Below are 24814 nucleotides of genomic sequence, written 5' to 3'. Positions count from 1 at the left end.
TATATCAATTATAAAGATGTAAATACAACTTTGTATTAAAAATTTTGTAGTTTATGGCAAAATCTGGTTCTGTGGTAGACTAATAAGTACAGTTCTTGTGAAGGCATGTTTGTGGCCCATGTCAGTGTGTGAATGCATAGGTAATTTGAAGCTTTGGATACATTTGTGATATTTATCTTCCCTGAGCCCTGCAGTCTCACCGCCACCACCTCCCAACAGAATTCGATGGGAATGTTCATCATGACTTTGCCATCCGATGCATTTTAAGTTTATTTACTGTAATTTATTTTCAGCACCTACTTTAAAATGTGTTGTATATGTATTTTTAAAAATATCCCCATTTTACAGATGAAGAAACTGAGGCTCAGAAAGGTCAATTTATTTACCCAGCCCTGCCCACCTCCAAACATAAATTCTTTACCATTGTTCTCCACTGCTTCTCCAGTGGAGAGGGGCATTCCCAGGTCAATTATGTGAAGGACTTGCCAGATAAGCCACAAGGACTTACTAGGTAAAGATTTCAAGGTGGGAAGCATGGGAGGGAAAGGGGATCTAAACAATTCCAGGATAGATGCCCTCCATCAGTGAATGGTATGGCCAGGCAGCTAGTGTGAGATTTTTGTTTCTTACCCTTTACACTCTTCCCACTGTGGCCCTTGGAGTTTTGGTGTTTAGAATTCAAGAAACACTCATCCTCCTGGAACTGGCAAAGAGCCTGCCCCAGGAGGGCCCAGGCAGGGTTTGTCCTCCATCTAAAATTCCACTCGGGGAATCCCAGCCACACCCCAAGTGGGGGTGGAGAGGCAGAGCCTGCCAGGCCTGATTCTTCTCCCTGCACAGCTGTCAGGCTGCAGAGGGGGCAGAACGTGGCACCACATTGCAGTCATTCCAGCTCTGGGGAATTTACCGACAGCACGTCCCACAGGAGGCAAGCTCAGGGGCTTTTTATAGCCCTCTAAGAACCTAGGAGAAAACTGATATCCTGAGAGGGAGAAGTGGGGCACGTGTCTTTTCCAGGCACCATTCCCTCAACCATGTAATCTCAGATGCCCGCAATCCACATCAGGGTAAGGGTCATGGCTAAGTGAGCAGTGTGGAGTGGTGGAAGCATGCTCGCTGTCCGGGGGACGGGGGTTCCAACCAAATCCAGTTCCTTGAATCCCCTCCTTGGGCTTCAATTTCTTCACCTGTCAGGCTGAAGTATTTATTATAGCACAGGTATCAGCACACCTCAGCTGGCAGACCAAATCCAGTCCACCACGTCTTTTTTTAAATAAAGTGTTATTGGCACACAGTCATGGGCATTCATTATGTATTGTCTATGGCTGCTTTCTTGCTATAAGAGCAGATTGAGTATTTGCAACAGAGGCCCCGCCCACATGTGGCCTGAAAAGCCTAAAATAACTACTATCTGGTCCTTTACACAAAAAGCTTGCCAACCCCTGGATTAAACTGCAGTGAGTCTGGGAGTGTCTGCCTGGAGCACTGGTGAGAAGGATTCTGAGGGTGTGTCCAGGCTGAGGAATGAAGCACTGTCCTTAGATCATACAAGAGTATATATTCAAGACTAATGTTGGAAAGACCCCAGAATGCCATTTACCAGTGCTTTTCAAACTACTTTTTGCAAACAAAATCTTAAGCAAAGACTTGCTCTGGGGGAAGTGAGAATGAAAATACTGAGTACAGTCCATTCCATCTTCCTACTCCCAAGGCAGCCCCTAAAGAAGCCTCTCAGATCCCAAAGCTCCATCTGAAGAACATTTGAAAACCGCCTATCTAATCTTATGCCTCTCACTTTACAACTGGGGAAACAGGCTCAAGCGGCGGTGTCTTGCCCAAGATCACATGATGGACTCCTAGTCAGCTTTCCCCAGAACCACTAATGTGGTCATGAGGTGTCAGCAGAGCATGGACATAGTTCTGCTGGGGAGAAAACCTGTCCACTGGCCTTGGGGGCCTCAGGGCTGCCATTGGTATATGATTGGTCTGCCATGCCCTTGTTGACCCAGCAACCCCCAGGGGTTCAGGGCTGGGACATGACTGACACCTGCCCATGCTTCACAGTGATTTAGTCAAGGCTTGGAGCCTTCTTTCTGAGACCACCAGAATCAAAAGAAAAAAAATCAAAATTGAATTGGACCATATTTTTTAAAATATTTCATTGATACCAAGACATATTTTTTAAATCAGAACATATCTTAAATTTGATATATTAATCTGTTCATTTTTCTGATTTTTTTTTCCAAAAAGCTATTATTTAGTAGATAAGATATCTTTAAATCAGTGAAATCTTAGAACGGAGAAATTATGATAATTTATACTAAGGCTTTCTTTTGAAGATGGAGTCAGATAGAATAAATATTTATTCTTCCTGCCCATTCTTGTTGAAGGGTTTGCAAAGAGCAGAGATCCAGCTGATACGAAACCAAGGGGGATTTTATTTTAGCTTTACTTGAACCAAGAAGAAAACTGATCTAGGAGTGTGCTGGGAAGCTGGAGGGACCAATCGCATTTCCTCACCTCCAGCCAGCAATCAGCTGTAGCTCTAAGGAGTAGCAGAGGGGAAGCGTAGGGTCCCTGCACCCCCAAATCTCCTAGTGAGGCAGAGAAACTAAGACTCTGTCACCAATTCCTGTGACATGAGGTCATTTCTGGCCAGTGTCCATCAAAGAGAATAAATAAAGGCCCAGAAGACTCAAGGAACACCTTCTAGCCAGGAACCTCAGAAACACTGGGGGAACAGCATTCCAGGTGGAGAAAATGGCAGAGTAGAAAGAAGAGAGGCACAGAAGCCATGCTTAGGGCACAAAACTGTCAGCATGCTTACAGCCCAGAGAAGCAGGTAGAGGTAAAATGGAGCCTCAAGTAGGGCCTTATCCTCCAGGTCCATAACTGAGAGTGTGATTGGTAACTAATAATAGAGGCAGCATAATGTGGGAGCTGAGCGCACTGGCTGCAGTGTCAGGTTGCCAGGGTTTGAATCCCAGCTCTACTCCTTCCACTTAATCCCTAGTCTCAGTTTCTTCAACTAAAAATGGAGATAACAATCTCCTGTCTACTATGGGGGATAATTGGATTTGTGCAAGAAAAGCACTCAGCATGCAGGAAGCATACAATTAAAAAAAAAAAAGTTAATGCTTGAACTACAGGTCTATAAATGATCGCCTTTCTTAAAAAATCAGAATGGATTCCAAGTTCTCTCTCTGATGCTTTCCCTTTCACTTCTTGCCTGCCCAACCTGAGAAAGGATGGAATTACAGAGGGAATGACGATAAACCACAGGGAGTACAGGCAGCATGTGAAGATCTTTCATCATCTGAGTCACAAAGGAAACTGGTGTCTGGGCCCTGGGGAGCTATTGACAAGGTACAAGCAGGAGGGGGTTATGCTATGTGTTGCCATTTGGGGGCAATTAAAGCTCACATCAGAGTAGAAAGGGAGAGACTGAACAGAGGAGACCAGTTAGGAACTACAGCAAATACTGCAGGTGAGCAGCAGATTGTGTAAGATTAACTCACCTTCATGTTTAAGAACAGGGAAACATAAAACTTCACACTCTGTCCATTTTCAAATAGAGTTAAGTGTATAGGATTGTTGATCTAATGGGAGAGCAGAGGAGACATCTGTCTGGGGTTCTTTAAGACTCAAGACATTCTTTCCCAGGACCTTCAACCATCATTTTCTTGATCCCACCCCCAGCCCTGGAGGCAGGAATCACCCTAGGCATCTCCCAAAGCCTGCCCGGGGTGGCTGGGCTCTCTGTGGGCTGCATTCGCAGGGGCCTGGCCCAGAACATAATCCAAGGTTACCACTGGAAGGCTTTTGCAGGCAAGGCGAAGGAAGGAAGAGAGGGAAGAGGGTGGACGTTCCACCTGGGCAGCAGTCAGGGTGGCCATTCTGAGCCTAACATTTAGCCTCCCATCTAGAATGTCTAGACTAACCTCTGGGTAATGCTTGAATCCCCTGTGATTACTAGCAACAGCAACAACATTGATAGTAATAACCAACCTTTGCAGAAAGTTTCATATGTGCTTGGCACAGAACTTAACACTTTTCATACATTACCTCCCTTTCTGCTCACCACAACCTTCTGACATGAGTGCTCTCCTTACCTCTGCTTCACAGATGAGAAAACTGACGTACCTGCCTGGGGTCGCTGGGCTAGGGAGGACAAATCCCAGGTGTGATTCTGCATGTTTCCCACCCCAGTCACCCAGTGTCACAGCTACCCACCGACTAACACACCCCCACATTCCTGCCAAGGCGCTGTCCACCTGGGCTCAGCCCACCTGGCTCTCTTCTTAGTTCAGACTTCTGGAGAGTTCCTATATACAGTGAACCTAAAAATGTGGTCTTAAGCGGCCACCACTGTTCCAGGACTGCCCTCCAGAGCCCCAGAGAACAAGTCTGCCCCACCTTCCCTCTTCCCCCGTCCCCATGAGCCCTTCTGCTCTTGGAGATGGTTGTCATAGACAGGATTAATAGCCCCCTCCTTCGTCTGTGGTTGTTCCTCTGAATTCGGGCTGTTACTTAATCCCTCTGCAGTACACCTGCTATGTGCCCATTACGGTACTGGGCACTGGGCAGCAGTGGCAGATATTAAATCAGGCATCATCTCTACTCCCACTGTTCACACTTTAATGGAGGACGCTGAACAAATTGTCTGCTCTGGAGGCTATAATAGGGTGACCTTACCTGTGCAGGAAGGCAGGATGGGCCTCCTGGAGGAAGTGGCCTCTAAACCAATTGTCAAAAAATAAGTGGGCACTCTCGGGGGAGTAGGGGAGATTTTAAATAATAATAATAGTCAATTCTGTATGTGTCAGGAACTGTTCTAAACAGTCCATATAACACCTCACTGGACCCTCATGGCAGCCCTGTAAGGTGTAGGTATTGTTATTATCCCCATTATTCAGATGAGGTGACACAGAGAAGTGAAGTAACTTGCCCAGGGTCACACAGCTAATAGGGGATAGTGGTTGGAGAACAAGCCATGCAGAGGAAACACCACAAGCAAAGAGTAATGGGGTAGGGCCTCATATATTGAAAATAGGTAAGAAATAGTAAAAAAAACAGAAAAAAGAAAGATAATATTTTTTAAACTCCACTAAACAGAACAAAGATAAATACATACTCTGTTCCCATTAGTGCAGCCTGAGGCCTCTACTGACGATTTTCTGATTCTTTAATCATACTAAGATTTCTGTGGGCTGATTGTCAACCTAATCCTTGCCTTTCTGAATAGGGATGCTATTCAGTCTCATCTCTTGAATCCTACACAGGTTATTTTTGTTTGACGGGTGGGGAGGGGAGCAGATGGCACATAGATCATTAATCACAATGTACCGATTTACAAAACTTCAGTTTACAGAGTGCTGTCACTTTTCACAGACATTGTAAGATTTGAGTCTCACAACAGGCCTGAGAGGTAGATAGGGCAGTTACCATCACCCCACTTTAATGCTGAGGAAATTGAGGCTCAGAGGCATGAGGCAACTTGCTCAAGGCCACACAGCCAGCAAGTGTGGAGTTGGACCTTGAGCCCAGGGCTTTTGGCTCTAGTTCCTGTGTTTTCTCCTCTACACCAAAACACAGCATACAGTGGGGGCCAGAAAGCTGCAAACCTGGCACCTATGACCTACAGCAAGTTCCTTAGCCTCTCTAGGGCTCAGTTTCTTGTCAGTAAAACTGTGATAAGAAGAGCTCCTACCACACGGGGTTGTTACAAAGATTAAATAATGTAATAGGCACAGCGTGTTAGGCATGGAGACTCTTCCTGCAGTGGAGTATCATACAGCACAGTGAATGAACACAATGACAGGCAATGATATGGATAAACCTTAGCAGTATCATGGTAAAGAAAAAAGTCACAGAAGATTACCTATAGCATTATGCCCTTTTGATAAAGTTTAAAACAACTAAAATTTTGTATGGGTATATCTAGTTGTAATCTACAAGGGAAAGCAAGGATGTGTTGAATACAGCATTCAGGATGGCCGTTAGGTTGGAGGGGGAAGCAGAAGCATGGGATCATAGTTAGATGTATGATATCATCTGGATTCAGGCTTTTGCTTTGAATGGTAGATTTGTGGGTACTTACTACATTAGCAAAAATAACTGATTACATAAATAAATAACTAAATAAAAGTGGAGCATGCATGGACCAATGATGAGTGTCTCATGAAGCAAGGATCAGGATTAACCCAAGTTTCGTCCACATGAAGTCCTAATTTATAAAAAGAAATAAAAGTGTTAGGCCCAGAGCCCAGATTGTAAGAAGTGTTCAATAAATGTTCTCTGCCGTCCTTGGCTATCTTTATTATTATGTGCATTATCCACAGAGCCCTAGGCAAGCTTCTTCGATGTCTGTCCCAGGCTATCGGTGAGGTGGGTCCTCAAACTCAAACTTCTCAGAAGCAGAAAGCCCAGCCCCATTTAGGCCTCAGACCAGGCACCCATCCTATGAATGGACACCAGTGGGGAATGGTCGTGAGGGACTCACTGCTGGTTCCATCAAGCTTTGGAGGTAGGGAACCTCTGTTAGAAGAAGGCGGCAAGAAGGAATTATGATGCAGAAACTGGAGGTTTAGGCCTTAGACTTAGGTCTAGGTTTGAGTCTTGGTTCTGCTTGCCATGTGCCTTTAGACAAACAACTGTGCCTCTCTGAGCCTCATTTGGTTCATGTGTAAAACAGAGGGTGAAGAACAGCAACTACCTCACAGGGCCATTATGAGAATTAAATGAGGTAGTCCATGCAAAACGCTTAGCATAACATCTGGAACATCACTTCAGAGCTCAAAAATACTACCTGCCTTTATCGTTGGGTATCCCAGGCCACTCCTTTTAGTGAAGGAGATGATAGGGACCGCCGCAAATGGAAACAGCTGCCATCTTGTGTGTGAGGCGTGAGCATGTGTGTGTCACAGTTTTCCACTTCCTCCTGGAACCATTTCCTTTGTGAGCTAAACAGGGAGGAATCTGCACACAAAGGAACAATTCTGGGAGAGCCCAGTCCCACAGCCAAAAGTTATTTCCTCGGAAGTCGGTGGCTTGCCCCACCCCCTCCTGTCTGGAAATGTCCTGATGAGAGGGAGCTACCGCTTCCCTGGCCGCCCAGGGCTGAGAAACAAGGTGTCCAGAACGAGAGCTGTCCTGGTGGATGACAAGACCTGGGCAGAGCTGCTGCTCAAAAGGCCATTAAGATGCAGGGTGTTTCCCTGAGCCTGTCACCCTGGCCTGACTCCCAGGAAGTGAGTCACCCCAAAACATCCCCACAACCTGCTTCCCCACTGACCTGCAACCTCCCTGACCTCCTGCCTCCCTGTCTTCCTGAAACGAGTACATTAGAGAATTGTGCTACAGAGGAAAGTGTCCATCCCCAGTAAAAATCCCTACGGTTTTACAAACTCTTACCCCACCATTCCCCGCTTCCCCTCCCACAAACCTGCACATGGGGATTCTAAATCCCTTCTTAACAGAAGAGGAAAATGATGCTCAGAGGGGCTGACTGACTTACCCCAGATTCCACACTAGCAAGCAGGAGTCAGAACCCAAACCAGATACTCTCCTACCAAATCCCAAATCTTCCACTCTTCTTTACCACTTCCCTCAGGATTTTGGGTTTCTCTCCCAGGGAGTCAAACTGTACTATTTTCTTCAGCATGAAGGATATTCAGTTTCCTGCATAAGCTGTAATTAACACACACAAAAGCCTTTCAAGGTGACCTCGCCACCCCCTCTGCCTCCCTCACACTGGAGCTATATTTAACTCCTGGAAAGCAGTCAGCACAAGGCAGTGGCTTTGCAGCTGGGTTTCTTTGCTGCTCCTTTTTCATTCTTTTCCAGCACACATGAACCATGGTCTTCCCTGTATGCTCTGGGACAACAGGAAGTGTCTGTTTTAGTGATCAACAATGCTAGTCCAACCAGTGAGGTCCCCTCCAACGTCCTGCCCACTGTTTGGCCTTCATTTGGACTCAGAGAAGTGCTTGTAAATTCAGAGGAAGGAAGTGAGACATCTCCATGGCCCCAGATGGGTAGATCCGCAGTAACTTGGAAGAGACTGTGGGCAGGGGAAGGAGAGATTTCTGTACCCACGAAGTGAAGGGGCAATCCCACCAGCCTCACCTGTGTGACTGGGGGCCTCTCTGCAGAGTTAACCCAGGGCTTAACATAGATGGAAGCAGCATCCTGAAGGAGCACTGGGAGAGGCATCCCCAAGTAGCCTCAGTATTCTTCCCATTCTGCATTCCTCAGTTCCCACACCTGTAAGAATTAAATTATGGATTTCATTAATAATTAAATTATGTAAATAACACATGTAAATCTCTTAAAGCAAGGTATGACATATAATAGTAAAGGAAGAGTAATGTAAATAGCTAATATTTATTGAGTACTTACTATGTGCCAGACACTGTTTAAGGCACATTCTCATGTACTAGGACCCATTCCCACTGCTGAGGTAGAATGCTCATAGGTCACCAATGATGTGCATCGGGCAGTTATATAAGTGTCCCAAAGGTGCACAGCTAGAAAATGGGGAACAAGACTTGAACTCAAGTAGTTCATATATTGTTAATTATTATTATTTATTTGTTAGGGTTAAAATCCACCAATTACAAAATACCCATCAGTAAACCAACTGGCAGCCATATTCACACAAGGGATACAAGTTCAACCAAATAGGGTTTGAGGAGTTTAGCCACGTGAGAAATTGGGCTTCTGCTCCCTTTTGTGCCCTGGGGCTTTTTGTTACCTGTGTTTTTTTTTTTTTTTTTGAGCATCTTCTTACTATCCTGAGTCACCATGAGGACAGACATGGTTTTAAAATCACATTAACTAGCTGTTAGACTTTATCAAGTCTTAGGAAAACTTTGCTTCAAGAATTAACTCATTCCACAAATACTTAAGCACGTATTCTGTGTCAGGCACCAGAAAACGCTGGCACTATTCCTACCCTCAAGGAGTTAAGGCTCAAATGGGGGAAACTGATGTTAATCAGAGAAATACATATTTAAATACAGCCATCCTTTGGTATCTGCAGGGAACTGGTTCCAGGACCCTCGCAGCTACCAAAATCCTCGGATGCTCAAGTCCCTCACAGTCAGTCCCATGGGTCCTGCATCCATGGGTTTTGCATCCAGGGATCCGGAGGACCAGTGAAAAGTATAACATTTCACCATGATAAGTACCACAGGGAGAGTGATGCTATGTCAGCATAAAATAGAGGGAATGTATGTGGTCAAGAGGACAGGGAAGGTTTCCGTGAGGAAGTCGTGAGTGAGTAGAGGACTGAAGGGGGCCATTACTGGTTAGCAGGAGAAGGGAATTCTGACAGGAAGAGGGAACAGCATATGCAAAGACCTGGGGTTAAGAGGCTGAGGAACATAGCATAAAGCAGCCTGGAGGGAGGTCTGTCTGGAAGGGCCTGCAGGGTTGGAAGCCACAGAAAAGGCTCCTCTTTCCTTCCTTCCTCCTACCCAACTATTGAGACCACACCTACTAAGTATACTGCTTTCCTTTCCAAGGTGAGTTACCGCCCCAGTGCTATAACAGGTCATACCTCATTAATGTGCTAGCTTGTTTAAACAGTATACTAAAAGTCATCTCTAAAATCATGATCAAAAAAATTTAAAGTAATGCACTGCTTCTTTCTCCAAGTAAGGAGCCCTTATGAGATGGAAACTGGGTTATTTTGCGGTTGGGAAATGAGAAAGGAAATCTGAGTGAACCAAAAGAAAAATTGCATATCCTTCATAAAACCACATTCTGACAACTCTTCCTATTTCCATTTTTAAATCATGCTGGTTGCATTTTCTCTGACTTTGATAACAAAGAAGGATGAGTTATCTTTGTCCTAAAGAGGCTTGTCAAGTAGTGAAATGGGGAAAAGAGAAATTGGTTTCCTCCTACTGCTTTGCATTTAATGAAATTGTAACTTGCAAGCTGTTTCCAAAAATTTTTGTGAACTCCAGAGACTAAAAGGTGCCCAGGAATGAGATCACAAGTCAAAGTGCCCACCGGCTAGCTTGGTAGGAGCCCAAACAGGGTTTATTATTCCTGTGGTTTGCTGAAGATGAATTATTCACTTGACTTTTGTCATGGAAATTAGACTTATTACCTTTGAGATCTCTAAATAAATCTGACCTTCCTTGCACTAGAATCCATACTGGCTGTGATGAAGGCCTTTTGATTAAAGGTTTCACTTAGGCTGCACCAGGGATGCGATCCTGAGAACAAGTGGCAGTGCTTTTTGTCTGTGGCTTAAATTTCTGCTCTCTACCACCTCATGTTGATTTCACTTAGGTGGGGAGGGTGGAGGAGCAGAGAGAAAACTGATCTTAGTCTTAGCTGGGTATTCACCAGGAACAATATGCACAGAGTGGTCTAATCTTAGATATATTTTTAAGTAGGTTTCTAATTTTATTTGGCAAACTTTTTTGCATCCCAGAGAACAACTATCACCCCTCTTAGGTTTCTGTGCCTGTCTATCCCACTTGGTAAAAGAGTGAAGACTTATAAACAATGATTAGACCATTTCTTCCTGGTTTTTCCTCACTGGAATTCACTGTACCTCCCTAAGGCTCAACTAAACCAAACAAGATCCGTGAAATGTATTCATGGTTCTAAATAAAATCTAGTCATAACAGGCAGCCCTGTCCTGATGCCCTTATCTGCCCGCAGAGAGCAGAGATGACCTGGACCAGGAGCAAAGGTGGGAGGGGGGTGGGGTAGGAATTGGTGAAGGAGATTTCTCCTGACTGGGGACGGCAGGGACAGGATTCTGGGTTGCATTATTGCCCCTCCAACTGAAAGGTGCTGTCCCTCCACGTGGCATGGAGGGGGCCCCAGGGATGGGAGCACTCTGAGGAAGAGGGCCCTACCACCGCTGACCGCCATAACCACCTGCGCTCAGTGTCAGGCCCAGGGCTGTGAACAGTCCACGTGGTGGGGCTTACAGAGTCCCACAATGTCCTCTTGCCCCAGGAACCCCCCTCCCTTGTGCCTAGCACCGCACCTGAATCTGCTGGGGGATTACATACAAATGAAGGGAACACCGTTGAGTGCACTGAGGACCATATGTATCTTTTTACTTCATCTCTCCAGTGACCATGTGCAGCAGCTACTGTTTTACCCCCACTGTTTACAGATGAAGAACTGGACGCTAAGGAAAGTTAAGATATTTCCCCAGAGCGGAAAATGGCAGAGCTGGGAGGGGGACCCAGATTGTGCACAGCCTGTGCTCTCAGCCACTCTTCTGTGACTTATCTAAGCATCAAGCCTAGGGTAAATTTAACACTAGATACTCATTTTCAATTAGTTGTGTGACCGTCGCTAAGTCAAATAACCTCTTGAACTCTCACTTTCCACATCTTTAAAATTAGAGGGTTGGACTAGGTCATCAAAATATTGTGTTCAACAAATAGATGCTTGTTGGGCATCTACTATGATTGAAACACAGATTAAGACATGCCCTCGTAAAGCCTGTTACAACAATTATAGCAGATCTGTCGCTAAATACTATCTGGTCACTACTGCGGAGTTTGCATAGTTCTGGGGAATATTAGGAAGCAGCAACAACAACAATAATACGGCCTCGTTGATGAGTGCTGGCTCCAGGCACAGCACCAAACAAAGTGCTTTGCAAGCATGACCTAACCTAGTTCTCCCAGCCTAGGAGACTGGGATCCTATTCTCACTTTACAGATGAGAAAACCACAGCTCAGAGTTCTCTAATGTGCCCACCTTTGTATAGCTCGGAAGTGGCAGCACAAGAATTCCAGTTCACAGAGGTCTCACCCCAAAGCCCTAATCACTGTGCTCTTCTAAGCAAGACTCCACATTCCAGCTAGTTGCAATCTTCTGTAGGGGCTCTTATTCCCACCTTGACTCTCAGTTATTTCAGAAGGGGATCGCTAATGGTAATTTTTTAAGGAATGAGGGAGGTCTTCCCACATTCTTTATGTTCACAGACATGCCCTCTAGTTTGTTTTCTGGTGGAGTATTTTTCAGAGGTTGAACCTTGGAATCACCTGGAGGACTCATTAAAATGCAGATTCCTGGGTCCCAGTACAGGGCCTACTGAATCAGACTCTCAGATAGGAGGTCCAGGAATCTGCACTTCTAGCAAACCCCCTGGGAGAGGGTATGACCATTTGTCATAAGCATTATATCATTATATGCATATGATTTCTCTCCAAATTAAATTCTGTGATGGTTTAAATCCCTGTGGTTTGAATTCTCTGGTGTTAAAGACGAAGGTGCCATCAAAGGCACATCTGTATTCACCACATCTGAAAGCTAGCTGGAGAGTTCTGTATTGTCTTTATAAAGAGTGGAGCGCTGGCTGGAAGCTTTCTTGTAACCATGATGTATAAGTTTGTCCCTGGGATGACATTCCGCTGGTAAGTCAGGTATAAGCTTTGAGTCACTTGTTTTTTTTCTCTGAGATCTACACAGTTAGGGCTCTAAAGTTCAATGGGCCCAGTGGAGAAAGGCCCACTGAGCAGGATTTCAGCCCCACAATAAGGGTCTCTAATCCATCCAGTGAGAGGACCTCCAGGTCAGGAGCCCCAGTGAAGTCATGACCCAGCTCAGCAGGCAGGCTTTGAGGGACCGCCCGCCTCCTCCCTGCCCCACCTGGCCTCCCCTTCTCTGAGCCCAAGTCCTCTGGTGGAGGATTCAGGCACGGGGTGCAAGCTTTGAAGTCAGAGAGCCTGGCCTTACAGCTTACTGGCTGGGTGACCTCACTTCTCTAAGCCTCCGTTTCCTCCCACTTAGAACATAGAGAGACTTATGTGGTTTGTGAGAATTAAATGAGATAATGTGCATTAACTGCCCAGCACAATGGTAACTGCTCAGCTCAAGGAAGGATTCTTGCCCATTAATGCTACAAGCTGCGCTTTCTCCCAGGGCTCACACTCCCTCTGCCAACTGTACTTTAGAATCAATATGTAACTCTCCTGCCGCCACCTGCTGCCTGCCAGTTCCCAGGCTGCAGAAACCAGTGCCACTAGGACCAGGCAGCTCCTCACTCCCCATGTGCTTCTCCCAGATTACTCAGCTCCCTCCTTTGCTCTGTTTGGACTTTTGTGATCGCAACTCGGTTAAACGAAAAACACTTAGAAGTCAAGGGCCCATGTTAGGAATCCCACCAAGGACCAGGAAAAACAAAAACAAAAAAAGGTGTTACAAAGCTTGGGTACTAAGACTCATGTTTTTAAATGCAGAGAACTCACTCAGAAACTAATTGTTCTTACTTTAGAAGCAGGAGAGCTTTTAGAAGCCAGAATGTTGCCCACAAGGCACTTGCTGATAGCAGCAAGAAGAAATCCTTGGAACCTCACAGCCAAAAAAAAGAAAGAAAGGAAGGGAAGCAGGTAGGGAGGGAGGGAGGGAAAGACAGACAGACAGACAGACTGACTGACTTAAGGAATACAAAAAGCTTAGCAATCTGAGGTCATTTATTGAAGGATAGCAATTCTCAGAAAGGTATGGCTGGGGATAGGGATGCCTTGGGGGGGGGTCCCCAAGATGTTTTCAAGTGGTCCCCAAGGTCAAACCTACTTTTATATGGTACTAAGACCTTATATGCCCTCTTCACTCTCATTGTCTTACGGGTACACAGTAGAGTTTTCCAAAGGTTATATGATGTGTGATGATGTGGTAGCTCTGAAGGTTAATGGGATGTGTGACTATATACATTTGTGTTTTAAGTTTTTCTCAGTTTTAAGTGTTAATAAACTCAATACTGATAGATATAACCCACACAAAACAAAAGCTCTTTGGGGGTCTTCAATAATTGTTAAAAGTATAAAGGAATCCTGAGGCCAGAAAGTTTCAGAACCACTGGTTAGAGAGATAAACGGCCACTGCATCCTATAGCCTTGACACTCCTAAATGATAGCAGGGCAGTGTCGTGGATTCTCAAACATGAACCATGGCTGCAGGCCACAAGAAAGCTCCCATGGTTACCCTCTGGTGCCTTCCTTAATAGCATTTTCCACAGCCTCCCTGGTGAGTAATTACGAGAGAGAGAGAGAGAGAGAGAGAGAGAGAGATAGGATGCCACTGGAACAATATCTTACTCATTTTCTAATTCCCCCAAGTGGCCAGACGGGCACATAATTAGAGTAAATCAGGACATATTTTGGAATACAGTTAACTAACTTTTGGTGTGTCTGTTGGTGCCAGAGAGGTTTGTGTTTCCATTTGAAAAGATTTCCTACAAAACAGATAAAACTTGGCTAAAATGATTTTAAATGATTTCCTACTTCAAAGAGAGAGCTCCGTCCCTCCAGAACCCTCGCCCAGTGGCACTGCAGGGGCTCCGGCCCTGGAGGGAGCAGGGCCTCGAGGCCCCTCACGTGGGCTCTGGAGGGAGGCCTGGAGGTGTACAACACAGCAGCTCCAGGAATCATGCAAACTTGGGATCAGCCTGGCTCCTCCTCTTTCAAGCTGTGCAACTGTCCCACGGCTTCCCTCAGCCTCAAAGTCATCTCCTAGAAAACAGGTGTCCCAGTAGGACCTACTCACAGGCGTGTTGGGGGGATGAGATGAAACATGGTGTGGAAAGCCCCTACCTCAGGGCCCAGAGGTAGAGAGAGCCCACGAGGTGGTAGCTGTCAGTATCAGCCTTGAGCTCATTTCCAACAAATTTGAGGTGATGTTGGAATGGCACAGAGAGATTACGACATCACATTTTTCCAACAAGTGCCACTCTCTGTACATAAAATTTCTATTTTTTAAAAAAGTCCTAGTGTGGTCATCTCTCCATTCCCTCTCTCATCGAACATACACAGAGCACCCACTCTGAGCAGGCCTCATACTAGACGCTAAGAAAGCTGAGATTCATAGTACCGTTCACACTTGCCAGAGCCTCACGGCCTCTCCCTCTTCCTGAGGGAGATATTCACATCTCACAGCACAGATCAGCATGGCAGATACTATAATGACAGTAACCATTGCTGACTTGCGGTGAGATTTACTATGTTCGGGGCAAGGCAGTTTCCACACATGGCAATATTAATCCTCACAGCAACACTATGAGGCGGTGCTGTTATTTCACCCCCTTAGAGAGGGGGAAACTGAGTCATAGGTTAAGTAACTTGCCAAAGGTCCACAGCTGATGAATAATGGAGCCTGAACATGAACCCAGGAAATCTGGCTCCAGGACTGATTCTCTTACGCACCATGTTACAGCCCCTCTTACACATCCAGACCTGTAGCTGCAAGTCAGAGTCTCACCATTTCCTCAGGAGGGCCCTGGTGGGGAGAAGCACGTGGAGCTGGGAGTCAAGAGACTGGGGCTTATATCTTGGCTCTTCCGCTTGTCTGTGTAACTTCAAGCAAGTTACTTATCTTCTCTGAACCTGTTTCTTCACCTAAAAAATGGGCGTGATCATCGGACCAATCTCAAAACTTGGTAGGATCCTATAAAATACTGCAAAGCGATCTAGTGCCATGGTTTAAAGTATAGAGTGAGGGAACCAGATTCAATTGAAGCTCTGCTGGCTGTGTGGCGCTGGAGAAGTTGTTTAACCTCTCTGAGCCGTAGCTGTGTCCTCCATATAATGGAGATAATAAAATGTACGCTATGAGGTTTAAATATAGACAATAAGTATGAAAGGACTTAGCACAGCTCGCAATACTTATTCAACACACGTCAGCTCATATTATTAGGCACAAGTGATTGGCAAGTTGCAAAGGAGGACAATACTACTACTGTAAAGAAGTTGGTCTTCAGCTCTAAGGCAAACCAAGTCCCAAGATACTGCTTTGGGACAGGGAGACATTGATGACATCATGGTCTCGGCATGCTCCAGTCTTTTTAAAGGACTCTGTGCTCTAGGATTTTGCAGCTCCGTGTGGTCTCAGACCAGCATCATCAGTTTTAGCTGGGAGCTTGTCAGCAATGCAGAATCTCAGGCTCCACACCAGACCTCCTGAGTCAGAATCTGCATTTTGACAAGATCCCCTGCTAATTCCTATATACACTTAAGTTTGAGAAACACTGGCGTAGCGTGGAAAAAAGAAGAGCAACAAGAGTTTTTGGCCAGGGGTGGGAAGGGTTAATGTTTAGTTTGGCTCCTGTCAAGCCACCGGAAACAGAAGGTTCCAGAGATTGAAGGGTATGGACTGATGGGACAGGAAGGCTTCCTTCCTGCCTTGTGTCCTGGACAGCCAGGGCTCCTGCCTGGGACCTGCACTGACCCTCGAGCTGCAGTGAGGAAGGACCCCTAGGCCTGCAAAGCAGAGGGCAGGCTGGGACAAAGAGAGGGCTAAGTGCCTCTGCTCAGGCTACCTGGGAGGTTCAGTCCTCAGGCCAAGCCCAGATGAGGTCTGAGGCAGTGGGGAGGCCGGAAAAACGTCACAGTTAACTGAGCAGAGCTCTCCCCAGGGAGGCTGGTGGCCAGCACTGGGACAGCTGTGTGAGGGCCTCCGAGGTCTCCCTGTTGCCCTGGGCCCCGTCCTCTGGCCCCTGCTTCCCTGGGTCCTGGAGGGTGGGGGCGGGCCCAGATCCTGGACATAGAGCCATGACCATGCTCCATGGGCCTTCCTCCTCAGTGCTGGAGCAGCTGCTCCCCGAGCTCACAGGGCTGCTCAGCCTCCTGGACCATGAGTACCTCAGCGACACCACCCTGGAGAAGAAGATGGCTGTGGCCTCCATCCTGCAGAGCCTGCAGCCCCTCCCAGGTCAGCCGTCAGCACTCCGCCCAGAGCTCCTCGAGAGCCCTCAGTAACTCCCCAGGGCCTGCTGGCAGGAGGAAGCGTAGACCGCACAGCATGGCATTCACCTCTCTTCATGGTTTAGCCAGCGTCCCCATCCACTCCAGCCCTTCTCCACCACAGCCCTGACTGCACTCTGTCCTCCTCCATCCCCAGCCCTCTACAAACTCACACAACACACATGCCACGCACACTCGTGTACACACTACTACCACACTCACACACACAAAACATGCTCTCACGTAGACCTCACATAGTAACAAACACATCGCACACAACACACCCCACACGCTCTCTCACATGCAACACACTCACATACTCATCACATACACATCACACACGCCTACACTCAGATGCACACTCACACACTCCCTCATCTTTATAAGCTGCATGCCTGCCCCCCACCTCTGCTCATGCCTCTCCCTCTAATCCCCACAGCCTCTCTGCCGCGCTGTGTGCTCAGCAGCAAAGCCTCCTCATCTGCTCCAGCCTTTGCCCCAACCTCAAGTGAGCCCAAGAGATGATATGTGTACATCAAAAGCTCAGGAAACTCTAATGAGCTGTATCATGTCCCGCAGGGTTGAAGGGGTCTGAGTGACATGGGGGGAAGCCACCACTGGGTGACACTGAGCCTCACTTCCCAGCGACAAAACGGGCCAATGTCATCGGCCACCCTCACAGGACTGTTGGAGGATAAAAGGGGCAGCAGTTTGCCAACTGTCCCCCGGCTGTCCCCAAAGCAGCCCCTCTACTCTGTTCTCTATACTGGGCTCTGGGCATCCTTTCACTTGGAGAAGGAGATCCTCAATAACAATGTAAAAAGGGAAACAAAGTTTGAAAGCAGGGAAATGATTTAGGATATGCACATGCTTTGCAACCTGAGCGCTGTGTCCTGTGTGGGATAAAAGTCCAAGTGGGCAGGGTAAGCCGGCCGTCCTCAGCACCAGCAGCGGCCCCGGGCCCCCTCCCTCCTCACTGATGGCCTGCTCTCCTCCTTCCTCACAGCCAAAGAAGTCTCCTACCTGTATGTGAACACAGCGGACCTCCATGCCGGGCCCAGCTTTGTGGAGTCCCTCTTTGAAGAATTTGGTAAGCAACCCTCTCCTGACCTCTGCTGGAAGCCGTCCTTTCCCCCACGTGCGTGTCCACTGCCCCAGTCTCTGGAACGGTCCCCAGATTGGGCAGGAAAATACCTGCATCTGGGCCTGGCTCTAACATTACAACATTGAGTCACTTTGGGAAAGCCCCTTTGCCTTTCTGGGCCCTGCCAGGTCTGAAAATCTAGACAAATCCATACAGTTATGGGAAATCATCCCTGAGATTTGAGGAAAGGTAGGGATGAATGCGCAGTCCAAAGAAGGCTGGCACATAGGGCGTCGTCTCGTCTGCTGCTAACATCCATCTTAGTAGCTACCTGGTCTGTGAGTTGAGTGGTCCCACAGCTCAGCAGAAAATGGAGCTGTGAGGACTAGCAGAGGCGCCAAGGGTGTGGGAGCAGCTGAGCAGCGCTGCGTGCAGGGTGTGTGTGATCCCTGATCTATCCTGAGGGAAGACAGCACTGTTCAACACAGGGAGAAAGCTATGGGTCAGATGAGAGGATTTACGGACTGACAGACTTTGGGAAAACACTGCGCCTTCATTACATAACCCTTGAAAATTTCCAAAGCACTGTACCAAATAGTATTATCCCATTTGATCCTCTCGATAACACTGGGAGCTAGACAAGGCAGGGATCATTGTGACCACTTTACAGATAAGAGGGATGAAGTCGCTTGACCAGGGTCACTAATGGAGGAGGTGGTGGAGTTTCCTGACCGCAAATCTAGCCCTCTTCTCACTCTGCCATGCTCATCCTCCACTTTCTCTGTCCCAATGGCCTGACTCTTCATAGACTGTGACCTGAGCGGCCTTCGAGACATGACAGAGGACGACGGGGAGTCCTGCAAAGAAGCCACCCCTGAGCCAGCCAAGAGCCCATCTCTGAGACACGTGAGTTCTTACACGCTCAGGCCCTCTGTTCCTCTGCAGGAGGTAAGGGAAGCTCTCCCTGCTAATGCTGGGGACCCTCCTGGGGGTCTCTCTCTTCAGTGTGGTGGTCAAGGGCAGAAAAAGCACTGTGAGAACATTTCAATGACTCATGACATACTGTGCCCGTGCCAAGCAGGGATAATGCGGTAAACTGACCTGTCCCTTCAGGCCCAAAGGACGTCCCCACCCCAACCTCCGATTTCAGTACCACAGGAAGAGTGATGGGGAAAGCTCTGGGTCACAAGATGGGTGGCCTCTGCCCTCCTCCCTTCTGCTGTGTGGCATATCACTTCCTGTCTCTGAGCCTGCGTTTTCCAGCTACAAAAATGAAGGTCTGGATCATATCTAGGGTTCCCACCCTTCGGTGCCACGGAATTAGGACAAGGGGCCCAAATCACATCAAACAGTGTCTGTCAACTGCATAATTCACTATCATCATCACCATAAATGGTACCAATTGCTGACCACTCATTACATCGTTTCATATTCAGAGACTGCATCCTGCCTTCTAGGAGCTCCCTGTCCCCCAGCCTCCTCCCTGTCCCTCTGCCTGCTCCCCTCTGCTCTCCTGGCCTTCTGGGTTTCACACACCTCCTTTGTCCTCCTTCAGGCAGCCGACTTGCCTCCACCGCTCCCCAAAAGGCCTCCACCTGAGGACTACTATGAGGAGGCCCTTCCCCTGGGGCCTGGCAAGTCCCCCGAGTATATCAGCTCCCACAGTAAGTTCTTGTCCCTGAGGGCTGGGGCGTGTGGAGGAGAAGGCTCATCTCCTGAAGCTCCTGTGTGTCCTGCTGGGGCTGCAGCTCCAAGCCTGGCACCATTCAGCCATGCCACACCTACTGAGGAGGAGCTACCAGAGCACCTGGCTTCTCCAGTGACAGCCTGGGTGGGCCGGTGGGCATGGCCTGGGGGTTAGGGGCTTGGGTTCTAGTCCCAGTTCTATGTGACCTTGGACAACCCCCTTCCCCTCCCTGGGCCTCTGTTCCCCTACCCTTAAAATAAGAAAGAGGGGCTAGATACACACATATAAATGCACTAGGACGAAGTTCACAGATGAGTGCTACTGGCTTGAGTATAGGGACTTAACATTACATACAAGAAACTCTATTATGGTTTTTGGATGACGCAGCATGTGTAGTTGAACCTGTATAAGATGTTTGTGTGTTGTTATCCTATCATTCAGCAGCACAGTGGAATATTCTCCAACTACCAAAAAAATACATAAGATAGGTCTGTCTGTGCTGATCAGAAATGAATCCCAAGATATATATTGGAAAAAAATCAAAGAGAATACTGCATATAACAAGATCACATTTGTTTTTAAATAGGGTACTCACATGCACATGCATTTAACAATTTTTCTAGGATATGCAAGAAACTCTTAACAGTATTTTCCTATAGGAAATGAATAGAAATCTGGGTGAAATGGAACATATTTTCCCATTCATACTCTTCTGTACTGATTGTGCTTTTCACCATGTTGTAGTAAATACATATAACATAAAATCGACCACTCCAACCATTTTAAAGTGTCCAGTCAGTGGCGTTTAGTGCATTCACAGTGTTGTGCAGCCATCACCACTATCTAGTTCCCAAACATTTTCATCACTCCAGAAGGAAACCCCATACCCAATAAGCAGTCACTTTCTGTTCCTCTCTCAACCGATCTGTTTTCTGTCTCTATGGATTTGCCTAACCTGAATATTTCATTCAAATGGAATCACACAATATGTGGCCTTTTATGTCTGGATTATTTTATTTAGCACAGTGCTTTCAAGGTTCATGCTTGTCATTGCATGTATCAGTACTTCCTTTTTATGGACAAATAATACTCCGTAGTATGGATCTACCACATTTTGTTTATCATCTGTCAGTTGATGGACATTTGGGTGTTTCCACCTTTGGGCTATTATGGTATATTATTTTTATGATTAATAAACTAGTTCAAACAAAACTACTGAAATGGTGGGGTTGGACCAGGTGATCAATGCCCCTCCTTCAGCCTTCATAGTCTTGGGGTCTGTGTCACTGCCAGCAGCTGTTTATGTGAAGCAGGTGACTTTATTTTATCCACTTGAGGACGGGGAAGAAGGAGGGGATGAAGTGCTGCTGGGCCCTGAATCCCAGGACCAGCCCCTCAGCTGGGTGAGGCTCCTCCCCCTCCCCAGAGAGCTCAGATGGGGCAAAGAAGCTGCCTCCTGGAGCAGCAGGGATCCTGGGGCGGGAGGGAAGGGAGTGCCTCAGGAAAGGCCAGGGACCTTATCCAGGGAGAGGGCACCAAGCCCGACAGGAAATTTCCTTCCTCTCGCACAGGGTCCAGCCTACCAGGTGTCCAAGTGCTATGACCCTGGTGCTCCCTCCCTCTTCCCCCTCGCACCTCCTCCTTTCCCACCCCCACCTCTGGCCTGAGCACCCCCAGGCCACCTCACAGGGATGTCACCAGCATCTGAGACCTCAGAATGCCTCCTGGGAAAAGCAGGCTCTGAGCCTCACTTGGGAGATACAATTGGGTGTCCCAGTCACTGGGAATTTGAGTGCTGCCGTCCTCAAGAAACAGATGGACAGCACGGGCTGAGAGCCCAGAGCAGTGGTCTGAGGAACAGTGGTGTGAGAGCAAGTTGGTCTGAAGGAAGGAAGGCTTCCTGGAGGAGAGGATGTGCACCTGTTCCCCAAGCTGGCAACCTCAGTTCTGATCCAGGCTCTATCACTAGCAAAATGTGTGGCCTCAGTTTCTTCATCTGTGAAGTGGGTCTGATACCCACCTCCCTGCATTGTGGGAATCCAAAGAGATGATAAATATAATGATATCTAGTATTTGCCTAGGATGTTCTGTGTGCCAGGCATTGTGCTGAGAGTTCATATGCATCATATCACTAATCCAAGGTGGGAACTGTTCATGTCGATTTATAGGTAAAGAATCTGAAACGCAGAGAAACTGTTTTCTTTCCAAGGTCACTCAGTAAATGATGGAGATAGATTTGAACTCAAATCTGATTAACCCCAAAGCACATGCCCTTAATCCACTGAGCTTCAAAGTATGCTCCAGAGACCATCTGTATGAAAATAATCTTGTTTTAAAAAAGTCTGATTCCTTGGAGTTCCATATATTTTCTCTTTTTACATATGTTTAGAACTATGCTATTAAATAGTTTTTTTTCCTAGTGCAGATTCCTCAGCTCAGCCCACATCAGTGAATCCGAATCTCTGGGGATACAGTCCAGGGATCTGCATTTTAAAAAGACCCCCAGTGAATGTAAATTGGTGCAGCCACTATGGAAAAAATATGGAGGTTCCTCAAAAAACTAAAAATAGAGTTACCATGTGATCTAGCAATCCCACTCCTGGGCATATATCTGGAGAAAACTCTGATTCGAAAAGATACATGTACCCCCAATGTTCATAGCAGCACTATTTACAATAGCCAAGACATGGAGGCAACCTAAACACCCATCAACAGATGAATGGATAATGAAGATGTGAGATAGAGAGATAGAGAGATAAAGAGACAGATCTGTATATATACACACAATGGAATATTAGCCATAAAAAGAATGAAATAATGCCATTTGCAGCAACGTGGATGGACCTAGAGATTATCATACTAAGTGAAGTCAGACAGAGAAAGACAAATACCATATGATTTCACTTATATGTGGAATCTAAAATATGATACAAATGAACTTATTTACAAAACAGATACAGACTCATAGACACAGAAAACAAACCTATGGTTACCAAAGGGGAAAGGTGGTGGGGAATAAATTAGGAGTTTGGGATTAACAGATACAAGCTACTATATACAAAATAGACAACCAGCAAGGCCCTACTGTATAGCATAGGGAACTATAATCAATATCTTGTAATAAACTATAATGGAAAAGAAAAATAAATAAATAAAAAGACCCCTGGTAATTGTGATACAGAATACAATTTGGGATAACCCCACTCCTATACTGTACTGATTCCCATGAATGGGAAAGTGAAAGTTCAGCATCAGCAGCTGTTGTATGTGTTATTGTATGTATTCACTATTTTATGTGTTATTATTATCTCCTCTAATCCAGTTCCTCCTTTGTAGTCACAGAAATTTAGAAGGAGAGGAGGGGGTGGATGTATTAAGAAGTGAGCAGAGGGGCTGAAGTGGAAGCAGATGAGACAAAGGCAGAATAGAAAGGGGGTCTGGGCCCAGGTGCTGGGACACCACTCCCTGCAGTGCAGGGGCCAGAACTGTGACTGAGACACACACCCACACACACCAATGCTCTGGGGTCAGAGGAGAGGGGCTGACCACTCTCTGCCTGGGAAGGTCAAAGGAAAGATCTCCGAGCTGGGTTTTAGAGGGTGAGGAATGCTCTCTAGCAGTTGCTAAGAGGGCACAGAGAATAGCATGAACATAAGCCTGGAAGTGTGACAGGGCCCAGCAAGGTAGTTCCTGGTGACAGGAGCACAGGGGGCAGGTGTGGAGCTAGAGCAGATGAGATGCAGAGACGAGGCCCCACACCCTGGCCGGGGAGTGACGACAAGAAGCTGTACTCCCTCTTCCCTGAGGAGGGCATGGTGTCCACAATCTTCCCCAGCCCTGGAGCCTGGCGTCTGCTGCATTTCTCCAAGTACTGCCCTTTCTGCCCTCTCTGCCAACCCCACAGACGACTGCAGCCCAGCCCACTCGATTGTGGACAGCTACTACGAGGATGCAGACAGCAGCTACCCCGCGACCAGGATGAATGGGGAGCTGAAGAACTCTTGTAAGTACCAGGTGGATGTTCAGCCCAATTCCGTCCTCACGAAGAGCAGGCCTTGACCTGACCTTGGCATGCCCGTGCCTACCACCCCGTCACCTCCCTGGGGTTGCCACGGAGGCCTCAAAGCCCTTGTTCTCAGAGACCCTGGGATTCAGTGGGAAGACTGCTGGCATGGGAGTCAGGAGCCCCAGACCAAGCCCTTGCCCTGACTCTCGGTGACTGACCTTAGGTGAGTGATTTATTCTCTCTGAGCCTCCAGATTCCTCTGTATAAAATGGGGACTTGCTGGGTGCCATGAAAATGACCTGAGACAATGGATGCAAAGATGATGGGTAAAGACAAAAGCTGATGTTTACTGAGCCCTCACTGAGTGCCAGACACTTGGCTAAACACTCTGTATTTGTTGCTGTTCACAATAGCCCAGTGAGGTAGGTATTATTCATTATAATTGATGAGGAAACTGAAGCTCTGAGAGGTGAAGTCATTGAGATCACAAAGCAAGTAGTAAATCTGTAAGACACAGTGCCCATGAGGGGGCTTAGTCATTACCAACATCACACCTCACACCTACCCCTTCACAGCCCCGGGGCCCCAGAGCAGGGATGCCTGCAGAGGGGTAAGAAGGTGCCCCCCCACCCGGTGACGGCACAGGGATGGGTCCTTTCCGTGGCTCCTGCAGACAATGACTCTGACGCCATGAGCAGCTCCTACGAGTCCTATGATGAGGAGGAGGAGGAAGGGAAAGGGCCGCAGCCCACACACCAGTGGCCTTCAGAGGAGGCCTCCATGCACCTGGTGAGGGACTGCAGGATATGTGCCTTCCTGCTGCGGAAAAAGCGCTTCGGGCAGTGGGCCAAGCAGCTGACCGTCATCAAGGAGGACCAGCTCCTGGTGAGTGGCCACAGACGAGTGCCTCTCGGCCTCACGTGGACTTGCATGTGCCTGCGCGTGTGTCTGAGTATCTGTGTGCATTCAGGCATGTCTGCCTCGGTTCCTCTAGGTTTGCTTTGTGCACAGAGGCTCAAAGCCCGGTGCTTCTGAGATCAGGGCTCTCCCACCCGAGAAGAATTAAAAAACAAAACAAAACCTGAAGACCTGATAAAGACTTTATCAAGTTTTGTTTTGCCAGACATGAATTTTTTATCACTTTAAAACAATATTTATCATTTTTCATTATGCAAGTAAATGTATTTATTTATAAAGCCAGAAGAAAATAAAATGAAATATGATTTTTTTTTAAAAACCCACCTAACCCCGTTGACCGAGAGCTAACCACAGTTAGATTTTGATGTATAAACTTCCACCCTCATTTCCAT

General features: G+C 47.1%; 1 protein-coding gene and 1 long non-coding RNA gene across 5 annotated transcripts in view; one reads left to right on the top strand and one right to left on the bottom strand.

The window, feature by feature from the left end:
- Nucleotides 1-24814, bottom strand: part of LOC309657205 — a 131518-nt gene that overhangs the window by 66103 nt on the left and 40601 nt on the right. For all 4 annotated transcript variants that reach the window (XR_014261693.1, XR_014261694.1, XR_014261695.1 and 1 more), the window contains exon 3: nt 8128-8265. This is a non-coding gene — a long non-coding RNA (uncharacterized lncRNA). The remainder of the gene's footprint in view (nt 1-8127; nt 8266-24814) is intronic.
- The window catches only part of AFAP1L1 (actin filament associated protein 1 like 1), a 75845-nt gene that overhangs the window by 12666 nt on the left and 38365 nt on the right, over nt 1-24814 (top strand). Inside the window, 6 exon segments of the mRNA XM_082454107.1 lie at nt 16567-16695; nt 17734-17817; nt 18620-18717; nt 19367-19475; nt 23403-23501; nt 24178-24389. Coding sequence (XP_082310233.1) covers nt 16567-16695; nt 17734-17817; nt 18620-18717; nt 19367-19475; nt 23403-23501; nt 24178-24389 — 731 coding nt within the window.

Source organism: Balaenoptera physalus (assembly GCF_965194825.1).
Source record: "Balaenoptera physalus genome assembly, chromosome: 3".
NCBI lineage: Eukaryota > Metazoa > Chordata > Mammalia > Artiodactyla > Balaenopteridae > Balaenoptera > Balaenoptera physalus.
The sequence above is the reverse complement of the archived record's forward strand: the minus strand, read 5'-3'. Positions and strand labels throughout refer to the sequence as shown.